Genomic DNA, 20,363 nt, shown 5'->3' with positions numbered 1-20,363 from the left:
ACAAAAGGCGGCACCTCCTGTTTTGGCAGCCGTGTTCGTTAATGAAGGTTTTAATGCTGCAATGCTCTTTTTGTTGACAGAATAATTGGAGGAGACTTGAAGTGGATGCTGTGCTGGAGGTTCAATGCAGCTGTCTGCAATGAAAGTTTGCACAGTAACGCACACACATGCCATTCGGGCTTTGTTGTATGAAGAAAGGCTAGGTAGGCTTGCATGTGTATTAATAAGTCAACCACGTGGACAGAACTCAAAGGACGGTGGAGATCTAAGGACACCTCGAATGTAGACAAAAGCGCTGGAGAAACTCAGCAGGTGCAGCACCATCTACGGAGTGAAGGAAATAGGCAACGTTTCGGGCCGAAACCCTTCTTCTAAGGACATTTCAGAGGGCGGTGGAGGCAGGTTGTCTGGATACTTTCATGGGAGAGCTAGATCGGGCTCTTAAAGATAGCGGAGTCAGGGGATATGGGAAGAAGGCAGGAACGGGGTACTGATTGGGGATGATCAGCCATGATCACATTGAATGGCGGGGCTGGCTCGAAGGGCCAAATGGCCTACTCCTGCACCTATTGTCTATTGTCTACACAGAACTTAAGATAGTTTGGGCCCAACTTTGGTGTTGGGATTTGGTATTTGGTTTATTTTTTGCCACGTATACCGAGTTTAGTTTTAGCAATACGACGTGGAAACAGAATCTTCGTCCCACTGCGTCCACGCTGACCAACGGTCACCCTGCACACTAGCGCTGTCCTGCACTCGAGGGATGATGGGGAGGAAACTATAGCACCCGGAGAAACCCACACGGTCCCAGGGATAACATGCAAACTCCGTACAGACAGCACCCGTAGTCAGGATTGAACCTGGGTCTCTGGCGCTGTAAGGCAGCAACTCTACCGCTGCACTGCCACACCAGGTTTTCTTTAAGACTACAGATTTCAGATGTAATACAGGTGTCCTGTGGCTGTAGTTTCCTCACAGTTACTGGGTTATTTGGGCATCAAACAGCAGATTAACCAGCTACTGGAATCGTTCTGTTACAAAACCGGCAGCTACCAAGTTAATGCCTGCAGTTTCCAACATAACACAATTTTTGGGACTTGCAAGAAAGCAAATTAGAAAACAATGATCTGGCAGTGAGAGATTACTGACGTGAAACCTGAACCATGTCTCTCTCCACAGATGCTGCCAGACCCGCTGTACATTAAACATGCAGGTACAGCAGGCAGTGAAGAAACCTAATGGCATGTTGGCCTTCATAATGAGAGGAGTTGAGTATAGGAGCAAAGAGGTCCTTCTGCAGTTGTACAGGGCCCTGGTGAGACCACACCAGGAGTATCGTGGGGCGCTTTTGGTCTCCTAATTTGAGGAAGGACATTCTTGCTATTGAGGGAGTGCAGCGTGGGTTCACCAGGTTAATTCCCGGGATGGTGGGACTGTCATATGTTGATAGAATGGAACGACTAGGCTTGTATACACTGGAATTTAGAAGGATGAGAGGATATCTTATAGAAACATATCAAATTATGAAGGGATTGGACAAGCTAGATGCAGGAAACATGTTCCGATGTTGGGGGAGTACAGAACCAGGGGCCACAGTTTAAGAATAAGGGGTAGGCCATTTAGAACTGAGACGAGGAAAAACTTTTTCTCTCAGAGAGTTGTGAGTCTGTGGAATTCTCTGCCTCAGAGGGCAGTGGAGGCCAACGCAGTGGAGGCCAACTCACTGGCTGCTTTCAAAAGAGAGTAAAGGGCCTGTCCCACTTTCACGACCTAATTCACGACCTTTTTTACTCGTGGACATTTTTCATCAGGCTAGAAAAACGCCCCGACTGACTTGATGCCAGGAGTACCTACGACTAGCATCACGACCTGCCTACGACCTCCCCATGACCTCCTACAACCTCCCACGACCTGATGACGACCATGCTGCGAGTATGAGTCAAGGGCAAACTCGGCAGAGGTCGTGAATTAGGTTGTGAAAGTGGGACAGGGCTGGCGGAATCAAGGGGATATGGGGAGAAGGCAGGAATGGGGTAATGATTGTGGATGATCAGCCATGATCACATTGAATGGCGGTGCTGGCTCGAAGGGCCTCCTCCTGCACCTATTTTCTATGTGTCTATGTTTTTATATTTTGGATATTTTCTGGGGATTTTTCGGTTTGCAGTTATTGCGATATGTACGTTCATGAATAATATATTGAATGTAAGGTTTGGGGGACAGGACTGCTGGTACTATTTTATATTTTACTTTAAGTATTCCAGCCGCCAAGCCGGACTGGTGATCATTATCCTGCTGTAACACGGAGACTGGGTTTTCAACATCTTCACAGCTAATTATAAGACTCTTTAACCCAGGCGCACGTCGGGCATATGGTCGAAAAGTTCAGACTTCTAAAACTGTGCAATACTTTCCTAAAGTGATGTTCTGCAATAAATAGATGGCACGGTGGCGCAGCGGTAGAGTTGCTGCCTTACAGCGCCAGAGACCCGGGTTCGATTCTGACTACGGAGTTTGTACGTTCTCCCCGTCACCTGCGTGGGTTTTCTCCAAGAACTTCGGTTTCCTCCCACACTCAAAAGGTGTACAGGTTTGTAGGTTAATTGGCTTGGTATATATGTAAACTGTCCCTAGTGTGTGTAGGATAGTGTTAGTATGCGGTGATCGCTGGTCGGCGCGGGCACAATGGGCCAAAGGGCCTGTATCTCTAAACTAAACTAAATTGTGGCTACATCAAACCCGTTTAGTTCAGGTTTTGGTTTAGGATCAGGTTTATTATTGTCATGTGTACCATGGTACGGATCAATCAGATCGGTTAATACTATACAATCAAGCCACACTCAATGTACAATAGATAGAGCAAAGGGGAAAGCAGGCAGTGCGCATTTGAGATTGTCTTTGTCAATAAGGTTTAAAGTTAGGTTGTGGTTTAGGTTTATTATCGTCACGTGTGCTGAGGTACAGGGAAAGGATTTGCTTTGCATGCTATCCAAACCGATCAGATATCTCATCCACTGGTTCAATCAAGTCAAACTCAAGTACAATGGATGGAGCAAAGGAGAAGATACAGAGTGAATGAATGAATTTATTGGCCAAGTATTCACATACAAGGAATTTGCCTTGGTGCTCCGCCCGCAAGTGGCAACATGACATACAGTGACAGTTAGGAATGATGCATAAAACATTAAACACTGATGCAGGATCCAGTTCTCAGCATGGTTGGTGGTGCATCAGTTCCAGAGACAAAGACCAATGTCTGCAATGGGATAGAGGTGAATTGGACAGCACCCCAGCTAATGGAAGAACCTTTCAGAAGCCTGATAACAGAGGGGGTGAGGCTGTTCCGGAGTCTGGTGGTGCGCGCTTCTCCTCTCTGGTACTATTCGAGTTAGGGTTTAATGGATTGCGATCTATCCATTGAACTTTCTTTCAAATAAAATGTTCTTTCTGTTACATCTTCATGCATGCGCTGCTAGATTATTTATTCTTAACAGTGTTTCGATTCTATTTTTATATTTGGAATCCAATGTGCTCGAATACATGCTTAAATAATGCTAATTTTATTAAAAAGCAAAGTTTTTAAACTTGTGTCTTTGAAAAAAAAGTCAGGCACAAAATGACACAAAAATAGTTACTGAAAACTGCAGTCTCATCGATTCAACCTGATGAGGTCTTTACATAACCATAACATGTGTGGCACGGTGGCGCAGAGGTTTAGTTGCTGCCTTACAGTGCTTACAGCTTATAGACCCGGGTTCGATCCTGACTACGGGTGCTGTCTATATGGAGTATGTACGTTCTCCCCAGGACCTGTGTGGGTTTCCTCCGAGATCTTCAGTTTCCTTCCACACTCCAAAGACGTACAGTTTGTAAGTTAATTGGCTTGGTGTAATGCCCCTGTCCCACTTAGGAAACATGAACGGAAACCTCTGGAGACTTTGCGCCCCACCCAAGGTTTCCGTGCGGTTCCCGGAGGTTGCAGGTGGTTGCTGGAGGTTGCAGGTAGTGGAAGCAGGTAGGGAGACTGACAAAAACCTCTGGGAACCTCCGGGAACCGCACGGAAACCTTGGGTGGGGCGCAAAGCCTCCACGGGTTTCCGTTCAGGTTTCTTAAGTGGGACAGGGGCATAAGTGTAAATTGTCTCTAGTGTCCGTAGGATAGTGTTAAGGTGCACGGATCGCTGGCTGGTGCGGACTCAGTGGGCCGAAGGGCCTGTTTCCACGCTGTATCTCTAAACTAAACTAAACTGAACTATCATCTGGAGTTAAAGGTAAACTATTTGAATGAAAGTTATGTCATTGTTTCACTGTTACAGATCGTATCTCATGCATCTGATCTGACATGATGGTTAGACTTGTCAAAAGAATCATGAAATCTTCAAAGCCCAGCCTGGCGTCTTTGCCTTCTTCAAGATCAGACAGAATTTCTTTGTATTTTGGTTTCAGTTCTTGGCCCTAAAGAAAAAAAAAAAAATAGAATCAGGCATTTCACATTTCTGTAATTTCTATTTGCAGTTCCATTTTATCTGTTACTGTCTGAAGAAGGGTCTCAAACTGAAAAGTCACCTATTCCTTTTCTCCAGAGATGCTGCCTGACTGGCTGCGTTACTCCAGCATTTTGTGCCTATCTCTACTTTATCACCCTCTGCTGAGGATGTATTGCACATTTACAGCAGCCTCGGCGACCAGATTTACACTTGGTGCCTCTTCCGGCAACTGAACCATCGTGTCACCAGCTAGCCACCTCGCAGGCAGTCCATCCACCTCGTAGGAAGACCATATAACCATATAAACATATAACAATTACAGCACGGAAACAGGCCATCTCGGCCCTACAAGTCCGTGCCGAACAACTTTTTTTCCCCTTAGTCCCACCTGCCTGCACTCATACCATAACCCTCCATTCCCTTCTCATCCATATGCCTATCCAATTTATTTTTAAATGATACCAATGAACCTGCCTCCAACGAAATGCATTTTGTTGTCTCTGTACTGTACACTGACAATGACAATTAAAATTGAATCTGAATCTGAATCTGAATTCACCACTTCCACTGGAAGCTCATTCCACACCGCTACCACTCTCTGAGTAAAGAACTTCCCCCTCACATTACCCCAAAGAAGATCCTCGGACTATCTTTGATTGGACTCTACTGGGGTTTTACCTTGCACCCAATGTTAATCCCTTCATCCTGTATCTGTACACAGTGAATGGCTGGATTGTTAATGTGTTGTAGAAGGAACTGCAGATGCTGGAAAATCGAAGGTAGCTAAAATTGCTGGAGAAACTCAGCGGGTGCGGCAGCATTTATGGAGCGAAGGAAATAGGCAACGTTTCGTCCCGAAACGTTGCCTATTTCCTTCGCTCCATAGATGCTGCCGCACCCGCTGAGTTTCTCCTGCAATTTTGGCTATCTTTGTTAGTGTGCTTAATCTCTCCGCTGACTTGTTAGCTCGCGAGAAAAATGTTGTCGGCTGTACCTCGGTACACGTGACAACAAACTAAACTAAACTAAACTACTTCCTAAGAAGATTGAGGGGATCCTGAATGTCAACGAATACTCTATTGAACTTCTAGTGGTGTATGGCCGTGAGTATATTGACTGCTTGCATCAGGGCCTGGTTCGGTAACGCAAACACCCAGGAACAAGGATATTACAGAGAGGGGTAGACATTGCCCCGTCCATCAGAGGTACCGACCTCCCCACCGTCGAAGGAATCTACAGGAGGTGCAGCTTCAGAAAGGCAGCCAGCCTCAGCATGGACCCACACCACTCTGCCAATGCTCCCATTTCACTCCTATCCTCAGTGAAAAAAAGGCTCAGGAGTCTGAAAACCTGCCTCACTGCACTTTAGAAAAAGAAGATTCTTCTGCATCTTAGATTGCATCTTAGATCTTGAATGTTAGATATAGAAACATATAAAATTATAAAAGGACTGGGGACGATCAGCCATGATCGCAATGACTGGCGGCGTTGGCTCGAAGGGCCGAATGGCCTCCTCCTGCACCTATTTTCTATGTTTCTATGTTTCTAGATCTTAATACCATTAAAGGGCAGTGGTAGAGTTGTTGCCTAATGCCCCTGTCCCACTTAGGAAACCTGAACGGAAACCTCTGGAGACTTTATGCCCCACCAATTGTTTCCGTGCGGTTCCCGGAGGTTTTTGTCAGTCTCCCTACCTGCTTCCACTGCCTGCAACCTCCGGCAACTGCCTGCAACCTCCGGGAACCGCACGGAAACCTTGGGTGGGGCGCAAAGTCTCCAGAGGTTTCCGTTCAGGTTTCCTAAGTGGGACGGGGGCATTACAGAGCCAGGTGTGATCTTGTCCCAGGTATGACTGACCACGGAGTTTGTACATTTTTCCCTGTGACCTTAAACATTAATCTCAAATGCTTCAGACGGTTTTTAAATGATATTTTGATTTGCCGATGTTTTAATCCGTCTCTAGTTCATGTTCCTGCTCTCCTGACAATTCCTTCACATACACGCTGCATGCGGCAGGCATTCATCAGGCCATTCCCTGACCTCTCACCTCTGCAATGATCCATTTGTTGTCGTGAGTTAAAGACGAACCTGGGCCATCAATTATGACAAATAAAATTTAACATGGGGGTGAGTGGAATTTGTCTTTTAAAGTTCATTCAAAAATATGTTTGCACTTACGAAATTGAATATAACAAACATCACCTTCGGATGTTCTCATTCAGATGAAGATAAATTGGATTTGGCCCAGTAATCACTGTACATATATAATTCATCCAAGGCCTTGCCTGCACATCAACATTGCACTACCAGCCAACTCACCCACAGAGTATTATCGACAATGACTACCGCCAGATAATGCTTAGGCCAAACGCAAAATGCTGGACCAACTCAGCGGCTCAGGCATCATCTCTGGAGAAAAGGGATAGGTGACGTTTTGGGTCGGGGGCCCTTCTTGAGACGAACATGAAACGTTGCCGATCCATGTTCTCCAGAGATGCTGCCTGACCTGCTGGGTTACTCCAGCACTTTGTGTCTTTCCTTGGAACACTCTCCCTGAGTGCGGGAAGGAGACAGAGTCTCTCACATCATTTAAGAAATATCTCAACAAATGCTTGGGTTGGCAAAAGGCCGCAGACCAAATGTGCATTGTATCATAGAAACATAGAAACATAGAAATTAGGTGCAGGAGTAGGCCATTCGGCCCTTCGAGCCTGCACCGCCATTCAATATGATCATGGCTGATCATCCAACTCAGTATCCCGTACCTGCCTTCTCTCCATACCTTCTGACCCCTTTAGCCACAAGGGCCACATCTAACTCCCTCTTAAATATAGCCAATGAACTGGCCTCGACTACCCTCTGCGGCAGAGAGTTCCAGAGATTCACCACTCTCTGTGTGAAACACGTTATTCTCATCGCGGTTTTAAAGGATTTCCCCCTTATCCTTAAGCTGTGACCCCTTGTCATGGACTTCCCCAACATCGGGAGCAATCTTCCTGCATCTATCCTGTCCAACCCCTTAAGAATTTTGTATGTTTCTATAAGATCCCCTCTCAATCTCCTAAATTCTAGAGAGTATAAACCAAGTCTATCCAGTCTTTCTTCATAAGACAGTCCTGACATCCCAGGAATCAGTCTGGTGAACCTTCTCTGCACTCCCTCTAGGGCAATAATCTCCTTCCTCAGATTTGGAGACAAATACTGTACGCAATACTCCAGATGTCGTCTAACCACGCCCCTGGACAACTGAAGTAGAACCTCCCTGCTCCTATACTCAAATCCTTTTGCTATGAAAGCTAACATACCATTCGCTTTCTTCACTGCCTGCTGCACCTGCATGCCTACTTTCAATGACTGGTGTACCATGACACCCAGGTCTCGCTGCATCTCCCCTTTTCCTAGTCGGCCACCATTTAGATAATAACTATAATAATAATAGTATCTATCTTTGGTGTAACCCAGCATAGGGTCATAGAGTGATAAAGTATGGAAACAGGCCCTACGACCCAACGCCCACACCGGCCAAAAATGTCCCAGCTACACTAGTCCCACCTGCCTGCGTATAATGGTTGGAAATGATTAGGTAGGTTGTGGCCTATTTAGTTTAGTTTAGTTTAGTTTAGAGATTTAGTGCGGAAACAGGCCCTTCGGCCCACTGAGTCCGTACCGACCAGCGACCCCCGCACACTTTTTCACACGAGAGTTGCGAGTCTGTGAAATTCTCTGCCTCAGAAGGCGGTGGAGGCAGGTTCTCTGGATACTTTCAAGAGAGAGCTAGATAGGGCTCTTAAAAATAGCAGAGTCAGGGGATATGGTGAGAAGGCAGGAACGGGGTACTGATCGGGGATGATCAGCCATGATCACATTGAATGGCGGTGTTGGCTCGAAGGGCCGAATGGCCTACTCCTGCACCTATTGTCTATTGTTTATTGTCTATTAACACTCACCTACACACACCAGGGATCATTACCAAGCCAAATATCCTACAAACCTGCTTAGGAGTGTGGAAGGAAACCGAAGATCTCAGAGAAAAACCACGCAGGTCACGGGGAGAACATACAAACTCTGTGCAGACAGCACCCGTAGTCGGGATCAAACCCGGGTCTCTGGCATTGTAAGGCAGCAACTCTACCGATGCACCACTGGGATGTATGTCTCTAAGAACAGTGCTTTGAGCTGTGCTCAAATGTTGTCTAAGATTGTTAACAAGTAAATTCACATCACGAAATTGAAACCAAAATCTGAGCCGGCTGCTTGGTAAAACAGTGGATGCTTCTCGGTAAAAGAAAGGATGAAAAAAACATATTTTATACGGGTTAATCATTAATTCATTGTAAGAATTGCCAATTTTCCATTGCGTGACTTTTGGGTGAATCTCATTAATGATACCATTAGAAAGATGGATGATAATTGATTTATGCTGAGGTTTTTTGGACAAAAAATAGTTGAGAGACATTATAATTGGATTCTTTCTCGATTTTCAGTCTTGTAATTGCTTTGAAAAGTTCATTACGTGAAGACGATTGTGAAAAGCGGGAGGTGCCGCAAGATGGCACGCTCGCTAAAACGGTCTCTCGTCCTTCTAGTCTTTTGTTGCTTTTAGTCTGTTGTTAAATGTATGTTTTATGCCCCGTGTCCCACATAGGAAACCTGAACGGAAACCTCTGGAGACTTTGCGCCCCACCCAAGGTTTCCGTGCGGTGGTTGCCGGAGGTTGCAGGTAGTGGGAGCAGGTAGGGAGACTGAGAAAAAGCTCCGGGAACCGCACGGAAACCTTGGGTGGGGCACAAAGTCTCCAGAGGTTTCCGTTCAGGTTTCCTAAGTGTATTCCATTAGTGTATCTTTAGTTTTGTATTATGTGGAGGGTGGGGGGGAGGTGGGGGGGCGAGAAACTTAATCTCTTTCTGTATCGTATCTCCGTCCGCACCGCAGCCTAACATCGAGGAGCTGGCGGCCTCTTGCTGGGTATCGTCTGGCAGCTTCAACGGCCGGAGCCTGTGGACGTAACATCGTGAAGCTCGTGGTCTCTTGGTCAGGGACCGACTTCGGGAGCTCCAACGGCGGGAGCTTCGACTCCCCCGATCATGAGATCTTCGATCGCCCGACTGTGGATGGTTTGACTGCCCCAACCACGGGAGAAAAGGAGGGAAGATTATACTCTGGTGGATGTTCAGGTTAATTCTTAAGTAGTTGTGTGTCCTGTTGTTTTTATGGTATGACTGTATGCAAATCAAATTCCTTGGATGTTCTTACATACTTGGCTAATAAATTCTTTGTATCTTGTATTTGCATCATTACAAACAAAATAACAACACTGACTGTTCTTTCTTTAAGAAGGAACTGCAGATGCTGGAAAAACCGAAGGTAGATAAAAATGCTGGAGAAACTCAGCGGGTGGGGCAGCGTCTATGGAGCGAAGTAATAGGTGACATTCATTGACTTCTCCAATTTCAGGTAGTCCTTGCTTTCTCCCTCTTTCCCCTCCCCTTCCCAGCTCTCCCACAGCCCACTGTCTCCGCCTCTTCCTTTCTTCTTCCCGCCCCCACCACCCCCCCCACATCAGTCTGAAGAAGGGTCTCGACCCGAAACGTCACCTATTCCTTCGCTCCATAAATGCTGCCTCACCCGCTGAGTTTCTCCAGCATTTTTGCTCACCTTCAACTGTTCTTTCTTGGTCTATTTTAAAATGACATCAAAAATAATTAATTTATGTAGTGCCTTTGGCAGCAGCGGGCCTTGTCTAAGTACATTACCATATATAAACGACTCTATTAAGTGCCTCGCCATTGTAATGCTGCGTACAGTGATCTCACACAAATTGATTTTTTAAATGATTGATTGAAAGATATAACATGGCAACAGGCCCTTCAGCCCACCAAGTCCATGGAAAAACTGTCTCGACCCGAAACGTCACCTGTTCCTTTACTCCAGAGATACTCTCTGAGGAACAGCACCTCATATTCCGTTTGGGGAGTCTGCATCCTGGGGGCATGAACATCGAATTCTCCCAATTTTGTTAGTCCTTGCTGTCTCCTCCCCTTCCTCAGTCCCCCTGCTGTCTCCTCCCATCCCCCAGCCTTCGGGCTCCTCCTCCTTTGTCCTTTCTTGTCCCCGCCCCCGATCAGTCTGAAGAAGGGTTTCGGCCCAAAACGTTGCCTATTTCCTTCGCTCCATAGATGCTGCTGCACCCGCTGAGTTTCTCCAGCTTTTTTGTGTACCTACCATACTCTCTGACCCGTTGAGTTACTCCAGCATTTTGTGTCTATCTTCTGATCATCGATCACCCATTTACACTAGTTCTATGCTCTCCTACCAAACCCTATGCACCAAGGGCGATTTAGAGAGGGCCAATTAACCTACACACAAACGTCTTTGGGATGTGGGGGGAATCCAGAGCACCTGGAGGAAACCCACGCAGTCACAGGGAGAAGGTGCAAACTCCACACACAGACAGCACCTGAGGTCAGGATCGAACACAGGTCTCTGGCGCTGTGAGGCAGCAGCTCCACCCGCTGCACCGCTAGCTTACAGCGCCAGAGACCCGGCGACCAGCGAAACCCACGTGGTCACGGAGAGTACATGCAAACTCCGTACAGACAGCACCCATAGTCAGGATCAAACCCGGGTCTCTGGTGCTGTAAGGCAGCAACTCTACCGCTGCATCACCCGTGCCACCCTAACTCCAGGTCTCTGCCATGAAATGTTTACACAATATATAATTCATACAAAATTGTGAGTAGTGATTGATCTAGCTATGCATCATCTCTCATGCGTTAAAACTGTTTGATGAATATTTATATGGTAGATTTTATTTTACTCCTCTAGTTAAACAATATTCACTTTGTGATTGCAATGCAAATAGTTAGTTAATGATCTCATAGGAAGGAAATGAGACCTCCGAGACTTGTGAATGGATGACCAGTTTTGATTGAAGAGAAATGAACCCCAGTACATGCTTGGCAGGTCAACCTCCCTCCTGGGATCAATAAAGTTCTATCGCATCATAGAAACATAGAAAAAAAGATGCAGGAGTAGGCCATTCGGCCCATCGAGCCAGCACCGCCATTCAATATGATCATGGCTGATCATCCACAATCAGTACAGTACAGAGGTTCCCGCCTTTTCACCAATATCCTTTGATTCTGTTAGCCCCAAGAACTATATCTAACTCTCTCTTGAAAACATCCAGTGAATTGGCCTCCACTGCCTTCTGTGGCAGAGAATTCCACAGATTCACAACTCTCTGGATGAAAAGGTTTTTCTTCATCCCAGTCCTAAATGGCCTACCCCTTATTCTGAAACTGTGGCCCCTGGTTCTGGATTGTATCATATCGTATCATAGGGAGAGAGAAATGACTGGGGTACGTTTTAGCATTCTTTCTGACGTCACGAGAATGCAGACTTCCTCTGTACACTGGAGGTAGTCAAACAATAACATGGAGGCACAAGGGCCTCAGCAAGTCAAGTCAAACATAGAAAATAGGTGCAGGAGTAGGCCATTCGGCCATTCGAGCCTGCACCGCCATTCAATATGATCATCCAATTCAGTATCCTGTACCTGCCTTCTCTCCATACCCCCCTGATCCCTTTAGCCACAAGGGCCGCATCTAACTCCCTTGTAAATATAGCCGATGAACTGGCCTCAACTACCTTCTGTGGCGGAGAATTCCAGAGATTCACCACTCTCTGTGTGAAAAATGTTTTCCTCATCTCGGTCCTAAAAGATTTCCCCCTTATCATTAAACTGTAACCCCTTGTTCTGGACTTCCCCAACATCGGGAACAATCTTCCTGCATCTAGCCTGTCCAACCCCTTAAGTATTTTGTAAGTTTCTATAAGATCCCCCCTCAATCTTCTAAATTCTAGCGAGTACAAGCCGAGTCTATCCAGTCTTTCTTCATACGAAAGTCCTGACATCCCAGGAATCAGTCTGGTGAACCTGCTCTGTACTCCCTCTATGGCAAGAATGTCTTTCCTCAGATTAGGAGACCAAAACTGTACGCAATACTCCAGGTGTGGTCTCACCAAGACCCTGTACAACTGCAGTAGAACCTCCCTGCTCCTATACTCAAATCCCTTTGCTATGAATGCTAACATACCATTCGCCTTCTTCACTGCCTGCTGCACCTGCATGCCTACTTTTAATGACTGGTGTACCATGACACCCAGGTCTCGCTGCATCTCCCCCTTTCCTAATCGGCCACTTTATTGTCACGTGTGACAAGTCGCAGTGAAATTCTTGCGTGCCCAAGGTATGCAAATAGTGGCTACATAAAGGACACCGACAAAGTTACAAAGTATCCCCGTGCCAGTTCCCCTTTTGTTCTCTCCCCCCCCCCCTCCTCACGACAGTTCCCCCCACGCTGGGTCTGCCTTAGTTCCCATTATTTTATATATGAAACAATTCATTTAACATTAGGATTTTCTTACCTTTATGAAACTCTGAAAATGGGTTGAAAGTAAATCTTTAGCCTGGCCTTTGCTGAGTTTGCCATCTGCAGCAGTGTGATTACTAAATACTATCGCTATGGTGGCAACAGATTTCTCTAATTCTGTGCACTTTCTTAACGCTGCAAATAATCAAGAACACACAGTTTTTTAATGTTGTGTACATTTTTATCTCCATTAAATTAATTACAGAATTTATCATTTATGAATGATCTGACTTACTGAGATATGACTATATGGAAATTCTCCCATGGAAATTTAAAGTGTTTTTCAAAACAGTAACAATAATATTGTCTGGAGAAGGGTCTCAACCCGAAACACCACCTTTTCCTTTTCTCCAGAGATGCTGCCTGACCCGCTGAGGTACTCCAACTTTTTGGGTCTATCTTCGGTTTAAACCAGCAACTACACAGTTCCTTCCTACACAACAGTAATATCAGTTCAGGTAACATCTAATGCCCCTGTCCCACTTAGGAAACCTGAACGGAAACCTCTGGGGACTTTGCGCCCCACCAAAAGGTTTCCGTGCGGTTCCCGGAGGTTTTTGTCAGTCTCCCTACCTGCTTCCACTACCTGCAACCTCTGGCAACCACCTGCAACCTCTGGCAACCGCATAAAGCATCACCTATCTGTGTTCTCCAGAGATGCTGCCTGACCCGCTGAGTTACTCCAGTCCTTCTTGTAAACTAAGATCGCCAGTTCTTCTAAAATATTTTATTTTCTGACTAACAATTGCTGACTAGCAAACCGGACACAGAAAACACTGAATTACAGATAACACCACTGCTGAAGATAATGGGTTATGGACACTTTTCCAAAATCCTACAACAGTTTTCTCCGACTGGTTAGGACGTAAATAAAAGCGTTTTCACTGTACCTTGGTAGACACGACAATAATCTAAACTAAAGGACACAGAGTGCTGGAGTAACTCAGAGGGTCAGGCAGCATGTCAGGAGAACATGGATAGGTGACGTTTCACAGAGCGCTGGAGTAACTCAGCGGGTCAGGCAGCATCTGTGGAGAACATGGATAGGTGACGTTTCACAGAGTGCTGGAGTAACTCAGAGGGTCAGGCAGCATGTCTGGAGAACATGGATAGGTGACGTTTCACAGAGTGCTGGAGTAACTCAGCGGGTCAGGCAGCATCTGTGGAGCTAAGGAAATAGGCAACGTTTCGGGCCGAAACCCTTACGGGTTTCGGCCCGAAACGTTGCCTATTTCCAGAAGGATTTTGGCCCGAAACGTTGCCTATTTCCTTAGCTCCATAGATGCTGCTGCACTCAGCGGGTCAGGCAGTTTCTCTGGAGTACATGGATAGGTGAAGTTTCGGGTAGGACACTTCTTCGGACTGATTGTAGCTGTGGGGGAGGAAGGAAAACTGGGAGAGAGGAGAGACAGGACAAAGTGTGGCAGGTATTAGGTGTACACAGGTGAGGTGACTCGCTGGGGGGGGGGGGGACTGTTGGTCTTTTACTTTAGTTCAGTTTATCGTCAGGTGTACTGAGGTACAGTGAAAAGCTTTTGTTGCGTGCTAACCAGTCAGCGGAAAATCAAAACATGATTACAATCGAGCCATTTAAAGTGTACAGATGCATGATAAGGGAATAACGTTTAGTGCAAGGTAAAGCCGGCAAAGTCTGTTCGATGATAGTCCGAGGGTCTCGGATAGTAGTTCAGGACTGCTTTCTGGTTGTGGTAGGATGGTTCAGTTGCCTGATAACAGCTGGGAAGAAACTGTCCCTGAATCTGGAGGTGCGCGTTACATTGCGTTTTATTTCAATTTAATTCAAGAGATTTCCTACATTTACCTTATAGACAATAGGTGCAGGAGTAGGCCATTCGGCCCTTCGAGCCAATGTAATAACAAGTGTAATAAAGCACAGCACTTATGTTGGCTCGACACTGCATTAAGCCCTGACCTAGTTGTAGTGTTCCTTTAAGCTTTCCCATACGTTGAACTATGTCTTCAGAATGTGATCCTAATTGGAAAGGAGTGTTGTGTGATGTGTCTGCTTAGCAACAGCATTGCAGATACTTAAGGGTGTGGGTTTTACAATCGCAGCGTGAAGTCGTAATATTTAAAGTTTGTTTTAAAGTCTAACATCACCTGGTCCACATGTAAATGTATTGTCTATTCATGCTGTCTCTGCCTTCATTCATTTATGATAAAATTACTTTAGACTTTGGAGACACAGCGGGGAAACAGGCCCTTCGGCCCACCGAGTCCACGCCGACCAGCGATCCCCGCACATTAACACTATCCTACACACACTAGGGACAATTACACACACACACACACACACACCAAGCCGATCAAACCACAAAGCTGCACGTTATTGGAGTGTGGGAGGAAACCGGAGCACCCGGGGAAAACCCACGCAGTCACAGAGAAAACGTACAAACTCCCTACAGACAGAACCCGTAGTGAGGCTGAAGGGCCTGTTGTTATGCTGTATCTCTAAAGTCTACATTTGGTAGTCCTGGCATTAACTAACCATAGGGATATTTTCACACAAAGGGTGGTGGATGTATGGAACAAGCTGCCAGAGGAGGTAGTTGAGGCTGGGACTATCCCATCGTTTAAGAAACAGGTACATGAGTAGGACAGGTTTGGAGGGTTGTGGACCAAGCACAGGCAGGTGGGACTAGTGTAGCTGGGACATTGTTGGCCGGGGTGGGCAAGTTGGGCCAAGGGGCCTGTTTCCACACTGCATCACTCTATGACTCTACGATCCCATAACAGAAGGGGGATGAGTTGTACAGTTTGATAGCCACAGGGAAGAAGGATCAGTTGTAACGTTCTGTGCTGTATCTTGATGGAAACGAGTCTCATGCTGATGGTGCTCCTCAGGTTGACCAGTGTGTCATGGAGGGGGGTGAGCTGTATTGTCACAGTATGTGGAGCATCCTCCCCTCCAAGACCAACCTCCCCATGAATCCAACTCCACCAGTGTCTTTTCCAAAGCTTAACCTTGCAAATTGCATGACATTCATTATAAATATGTAGGTAAACGTCAGATATCCAATTGGAAGTTCTCAAGCAAACCCACGCATCTGAACTTGGTGACCACAATTTCACAGCCAATTTGTGACTCAAAAGGTTCTAACAATTGAATAAGATTTAAGAAATGCTTCCTATTCGCTGTAACCATACATTGTTTCGCATTAGTTCGGGGTGAAGGAACATCGCTTCCTTGTATACATGACTCATGTTTAAATTGCACTTAATTCAAGAGCTGTAGAAACGGCATAAATGTAGTAGGCAAACTTCATCCTGTCTCTGCTGTTGCATTTTGTTTATTTGAACATGTCAGAACCATGCCTGAAGGCGGCACTTCTTTAGACATCTTTCTTCCATTTCAGTACACGTACAATTTTCCTTGGTTTAATGTCAAACATTATTGGTTTTGTCACCATTATATCCTCGCAGTGTACAATCTCGTGCAACTGTCCCTTTCAGTGCCACTTGATTAGCCACACAATATCCCATCAGGATCCCTGGAGATTTTAACACTGAAAGGCCAACGACCTACCTTTACGGCATACCGTGCGAGCTCAGGTCTGACACAATCATTTCTGTGTGGTTACAAAAGTGCTGGAGTATACTAATCTAAAATAAAGTCTAGCACACAGAGTGGTGCGGCACGGTGGCGCAGCGGTAGAGTTGCTGCCTTACAGCGCCAGAGACCCGGGTTCGATCCTGACTACGGGTGCTGTCTGTATGGAGTTTGTACGTTCTCTCCGTGACCACGTGGGTTTTCTCCGGGTGCTCCGGTTTCCTCCCGCACTCCAAAGACGTACAGGTTTGTAGGGTAATTGGCTTCCGTAAAATTGTAAATTGTCCCCAGTGTGTGGGATAATGCTAGTGTGTACGGGGAAGTCTGGTCAGCGCGGACTCTGTGGTCTATATAGGGCCTGTATCTGCGTTGTACCTCTAACTTAGACTAAACTAGACTAAGAGTGTTGGTGTAACTCAGCGGGTTAGGCGGCATCTCTGGAGAACATGGATAGGTGATGTTTCAGGTCCGGACCCTTCTTCAAGTTTGTGTCACAACTTCATGAGTTATAGGAGTAGAATTAGGCCACTCGGCCCATCGCATCTACTCCGCCATTCAATCATAGCTGATTCCCTCCTCCTAATCCCATTATCCTGCCTTTTCCCCATAACCCTTTACACTTGTTCAAATCAAGAATCTGCCTAACCTCTACCTTAAATATATCCACTGACTTGACCTCCACAGCCTCTGTGGCGATGAGTTCCACAGATTCACCACCCTCTGACTAACAAAGTTCCTCCTTACCTCCTTTGTAAAAGAGCGCCCTTTAATTCTGAGGCTATGACCTCTGGTCCTAGACTCTCCCACCAGTGGAAACATCCTTTCCATATCCACTCTATCTATGCCTTTCATTATTCTGTAAGTTTCAATGAGGTTCCCCCTCAACCTTCTAAACTCCAGCGAGTCAAGTGACTTTTTTTGCGAACCAGCACCTGTTGTTCCTCGTTTCACACAGTTTGCTTAGTTTGACCTCGTACAAAAGAGTTGTCAGAAATGATTCCCTGAATTCCCAGAAGAGTCAAATGAACATTCCAATTCACTTAAAAAGGTTCCCGACTCGAAACGTCATCCGTCTGGGCCTTTGAGCCCTCCGCAGTCCCCGCTACGGGCGGCCCGATGTTCAGGCTCTCTCGCCGGGATGATCGGAACTCCCACGCTGGAACGGAGAACACTCTCAGCGGCTTGGAGTTTCAGAATGAGCCGCTTCCTACCGGAGACCGCGGCTCCCAAAGTCCACAGGCCGCGCTGGATGGAGCTCCAACATTGGCGACCCCCCGTAAAGGGTCCCAGGGCTCCGCGGTGTTTGAGTCAGCGCCGCCCGCGGCTAGAAGCTCCGCAAACCACAGCTCCGCGATCGTAAAGCAGCAGGCCCAACACTCCAGCACTTTGTGTCTTTTTTTGTAAAGCAGCATCTGCAGTTCCTCGCTCCCCCTTTCTAAATTATTTGCAGTGCTCTCTTTATACCGGGATCACGGAAATAAATTAAAAAGTACATTTTTTTTCTTTCTCTGCAATCATTAATCCATGATCTTTGCCAACCAGCGATCCCAGCACACTAACACTATCCTACACACACTTCATCTGGAAACAATCAGTGGGAGCCATCACTAGTCGCAATAGATGATGGTGGCAGCTGAATTAGTTCAGGATACTTCTGTTCTGGGGCTCCTACACACACTAGGAACAATTCACAATTATACCAAGACAATGAGCCTGCAAGCCTGTACGCCTTTGAAGTGCGGGAGGAAACCGGTGATCCCGGAGAAAACTCACACCGGTCATGGGGAGAACGTACAAACTCCGTACAGACAGCACCTGTAGTTAGGATCAGACCAGGGTCTCTGTTGCTGTAAGGCAGCAACTCTACTACTGTGCCACCATGCCGTCTTTTCTGAAAGGCTGAAGAATTTGCCCACGTTGGCATGTGAACAGTGTGGGTTTTAGTGACACGTCAAACTCCAGTGGACACGAACACATACTCACTTTTCACGGAGCCCAGCTGCTTCTCCACCGAAGTCCTGCAACTGCGAACAGGAAAAAGATCTGAGTTTTAGTAAAAATAAAATGACACAAAGTGCTGGAGTATCTCAGCGGGTATCTCAGGGGGAGTGGGAGAGGGGGAGAGGAGGGGGAGGGGGGGGGGGGGGGGGGGAGGGGAGGGGGAGGGGGGGGGGGGGGGGGGGGGGGGGGGGGGGGGGGGGGGGGGGGGGGGGGGGAGAGGGGAGAAATAGGTGCAAATCGAGGTGGGGCATCGTGGAGGTGGTGGGGGAAGAACGTTTTTCAGGTATATGTGTGAGGAGGAACTAGCCGGCAGTGCTAGTTAAATAGGTAAACACATACGGGTAAAGACAAGATTTACCATACAGCATATTTTAGTTTAGTTTAGTTTATTGTCACATGTACCGAGGAACAGTGAAAAGCTTTTTTGTTGCGTGCCATCCAGCAGAAAGACTATACGTGATTACAATCAACCCGTCCACAGTGCACAGATACAGGATAAAAGGAAAAACATTTTTAGCCAGTTGCCACTTTATGCAATAAGAATGAAACTCTGAAAGGTCCTGTCCCACGATGCCAGTTTACCCAAGAGTTCTCCCGAGTTAAAAAAAAAAAATCAACCTTGTGGTAAGTACGTGGAATGTATGTAGCGGGTACATCGGAGCTCGTGGATGTCCCGTAGTGGCTCATAATGCGAACGGCAGGAAAACGCAGAGTAAAAAAATACTCGTGATGAAGTACCACGAGTTTGATTCTTTTTTAAACTCGGGAGAGCTCTTGGGCGAACTCGCATCGTGAGACAGGCCCTTAATGCAATTCAATAATACATTTCATAGTTTTAGCTGAGCAAATGTGGTCAAATTCAAGAAGGCAGGTATTAAATCTGAAGAAGGCTTCCAACTCGAAACATTATCTCATCCAATTTAGCACCATACCTTTCAGTAGCAGATACATCGGTAAATTTGTTATGAAATATTTTTAATATGACGTATTGTTACCTTAATAAACTTTGCGATTAATGAAGAAAAATCTGAAATCTTACCATTTTAGCATCTTGATAGCAGCTCGATTCTGTCTATAGATGCGGCTTCTTCTGCTTATACTACCTCAGGCTTCACTGTAGTTGTTGGTACAAAGGTTTGTGGCACTTACCGCCTCACGTAACAATGGCCCTTATGCACGCCACTGCAGTAAATTACTGCAAGACTTCCCCTGAATGAAATGTTTGCAGAGGTAGTTTGCAGGTTGGCTTTGAAAGGATGACAAGTCATGATTAATATTGGTGAAGTTACTAACGCAAGTTCCTGTTGACCACCTCTGCTCGGGGTAACAAATCCATCACCGTCAATGCAATGACAATGAATGGGAAATGTCTATTCACCGTGAGGCATAAATGTCGTCAAATCCATCACCGTGGCACTGCAGGTAGAGCCGCTAACTCTCAGCGCCAGAGACCCTGGTTCGATCCTGATCTTGGGTGCTATCCGTGTGGAGTTTGCACGTTCTCCCTATGACCCTGTGGGTTTCAGTTCAGGTTAGTTTAGTTTATTGTCACGTGTACCGAGGTACAGTGAAAAGCTTTTGTTGCGTGCTATCAAGTCAGCGGAAAGACAATACATGATTACAATTGAGCCATTTACAATGTATAGATACAGGATAAGGGCATGACGTTTAGTGTACGGTAAAGCCAGCAAAGTCCGATCAAAGATAGTCCGAGGATCATCTCCGGTTGTTCCGATGTACCGGTGTACTCTCACATTCCAAAGACGTGCGGGTTTGTAGGTTAATTCGCCTCCGTAAATTGCCCCGAGTGTGCAGGGAGTAGATGAGAGAGTGGGATCACATAGAACGTGGATGGGAAAGGTTTGGAGG

General features: G+C 46.3%; 1 protein-coding gene across 1 annotated transcript; it reads right to left on the bottom strand.

Annotated features, from left to right (window-relative positions):
• Positions 1-428: 428 nt before the first annotated feature.
• LOC129704488 (sentan-like) lies at positions 429-19,717 on the bottom strand. The gene is made up of 4 exons (XM_055647598.1): positions 19,534-19,717; positions 18,477-18,517; positions 12,918-13,057; positions 429-4,455 (listed from the first exon to the last, which is right to left on the bottom strand). Exons 1-4 carry the CDS (start codon positions 19,542-19,544, stop codon positions 4,297-4,299), a joined length of 351 nt encoding a protein of 116 aa, XP_055503573.1. The 5' UTR covers positions 19,545-19,717; the 3' UTR covers positions 429-4,296.
• Between the last annotated feature and the right edge of the window lie 646 nt (positions 19,718-20,363).

This window comes from Leucoraja erinacea, chromosome 16, assembly GCF_028641065.1.
Source record: "Leucoraja erinacea ecotype New England chromosome 16, Leri_hhj_1, whole genome shotgun sequence".
NCBI classification, from domain to species: domain Eukaryota; kingdom Metazoa; phylum Chordata; class Chondrichthyes; order Rajiformes; family Rajidae; genus Leucoraja; species Leucoraja erinaceus.
Note: the sequence above shows the minus strand (reverse complement) of the source record. Positions and strands in the feature narration are given on the sequence as shown.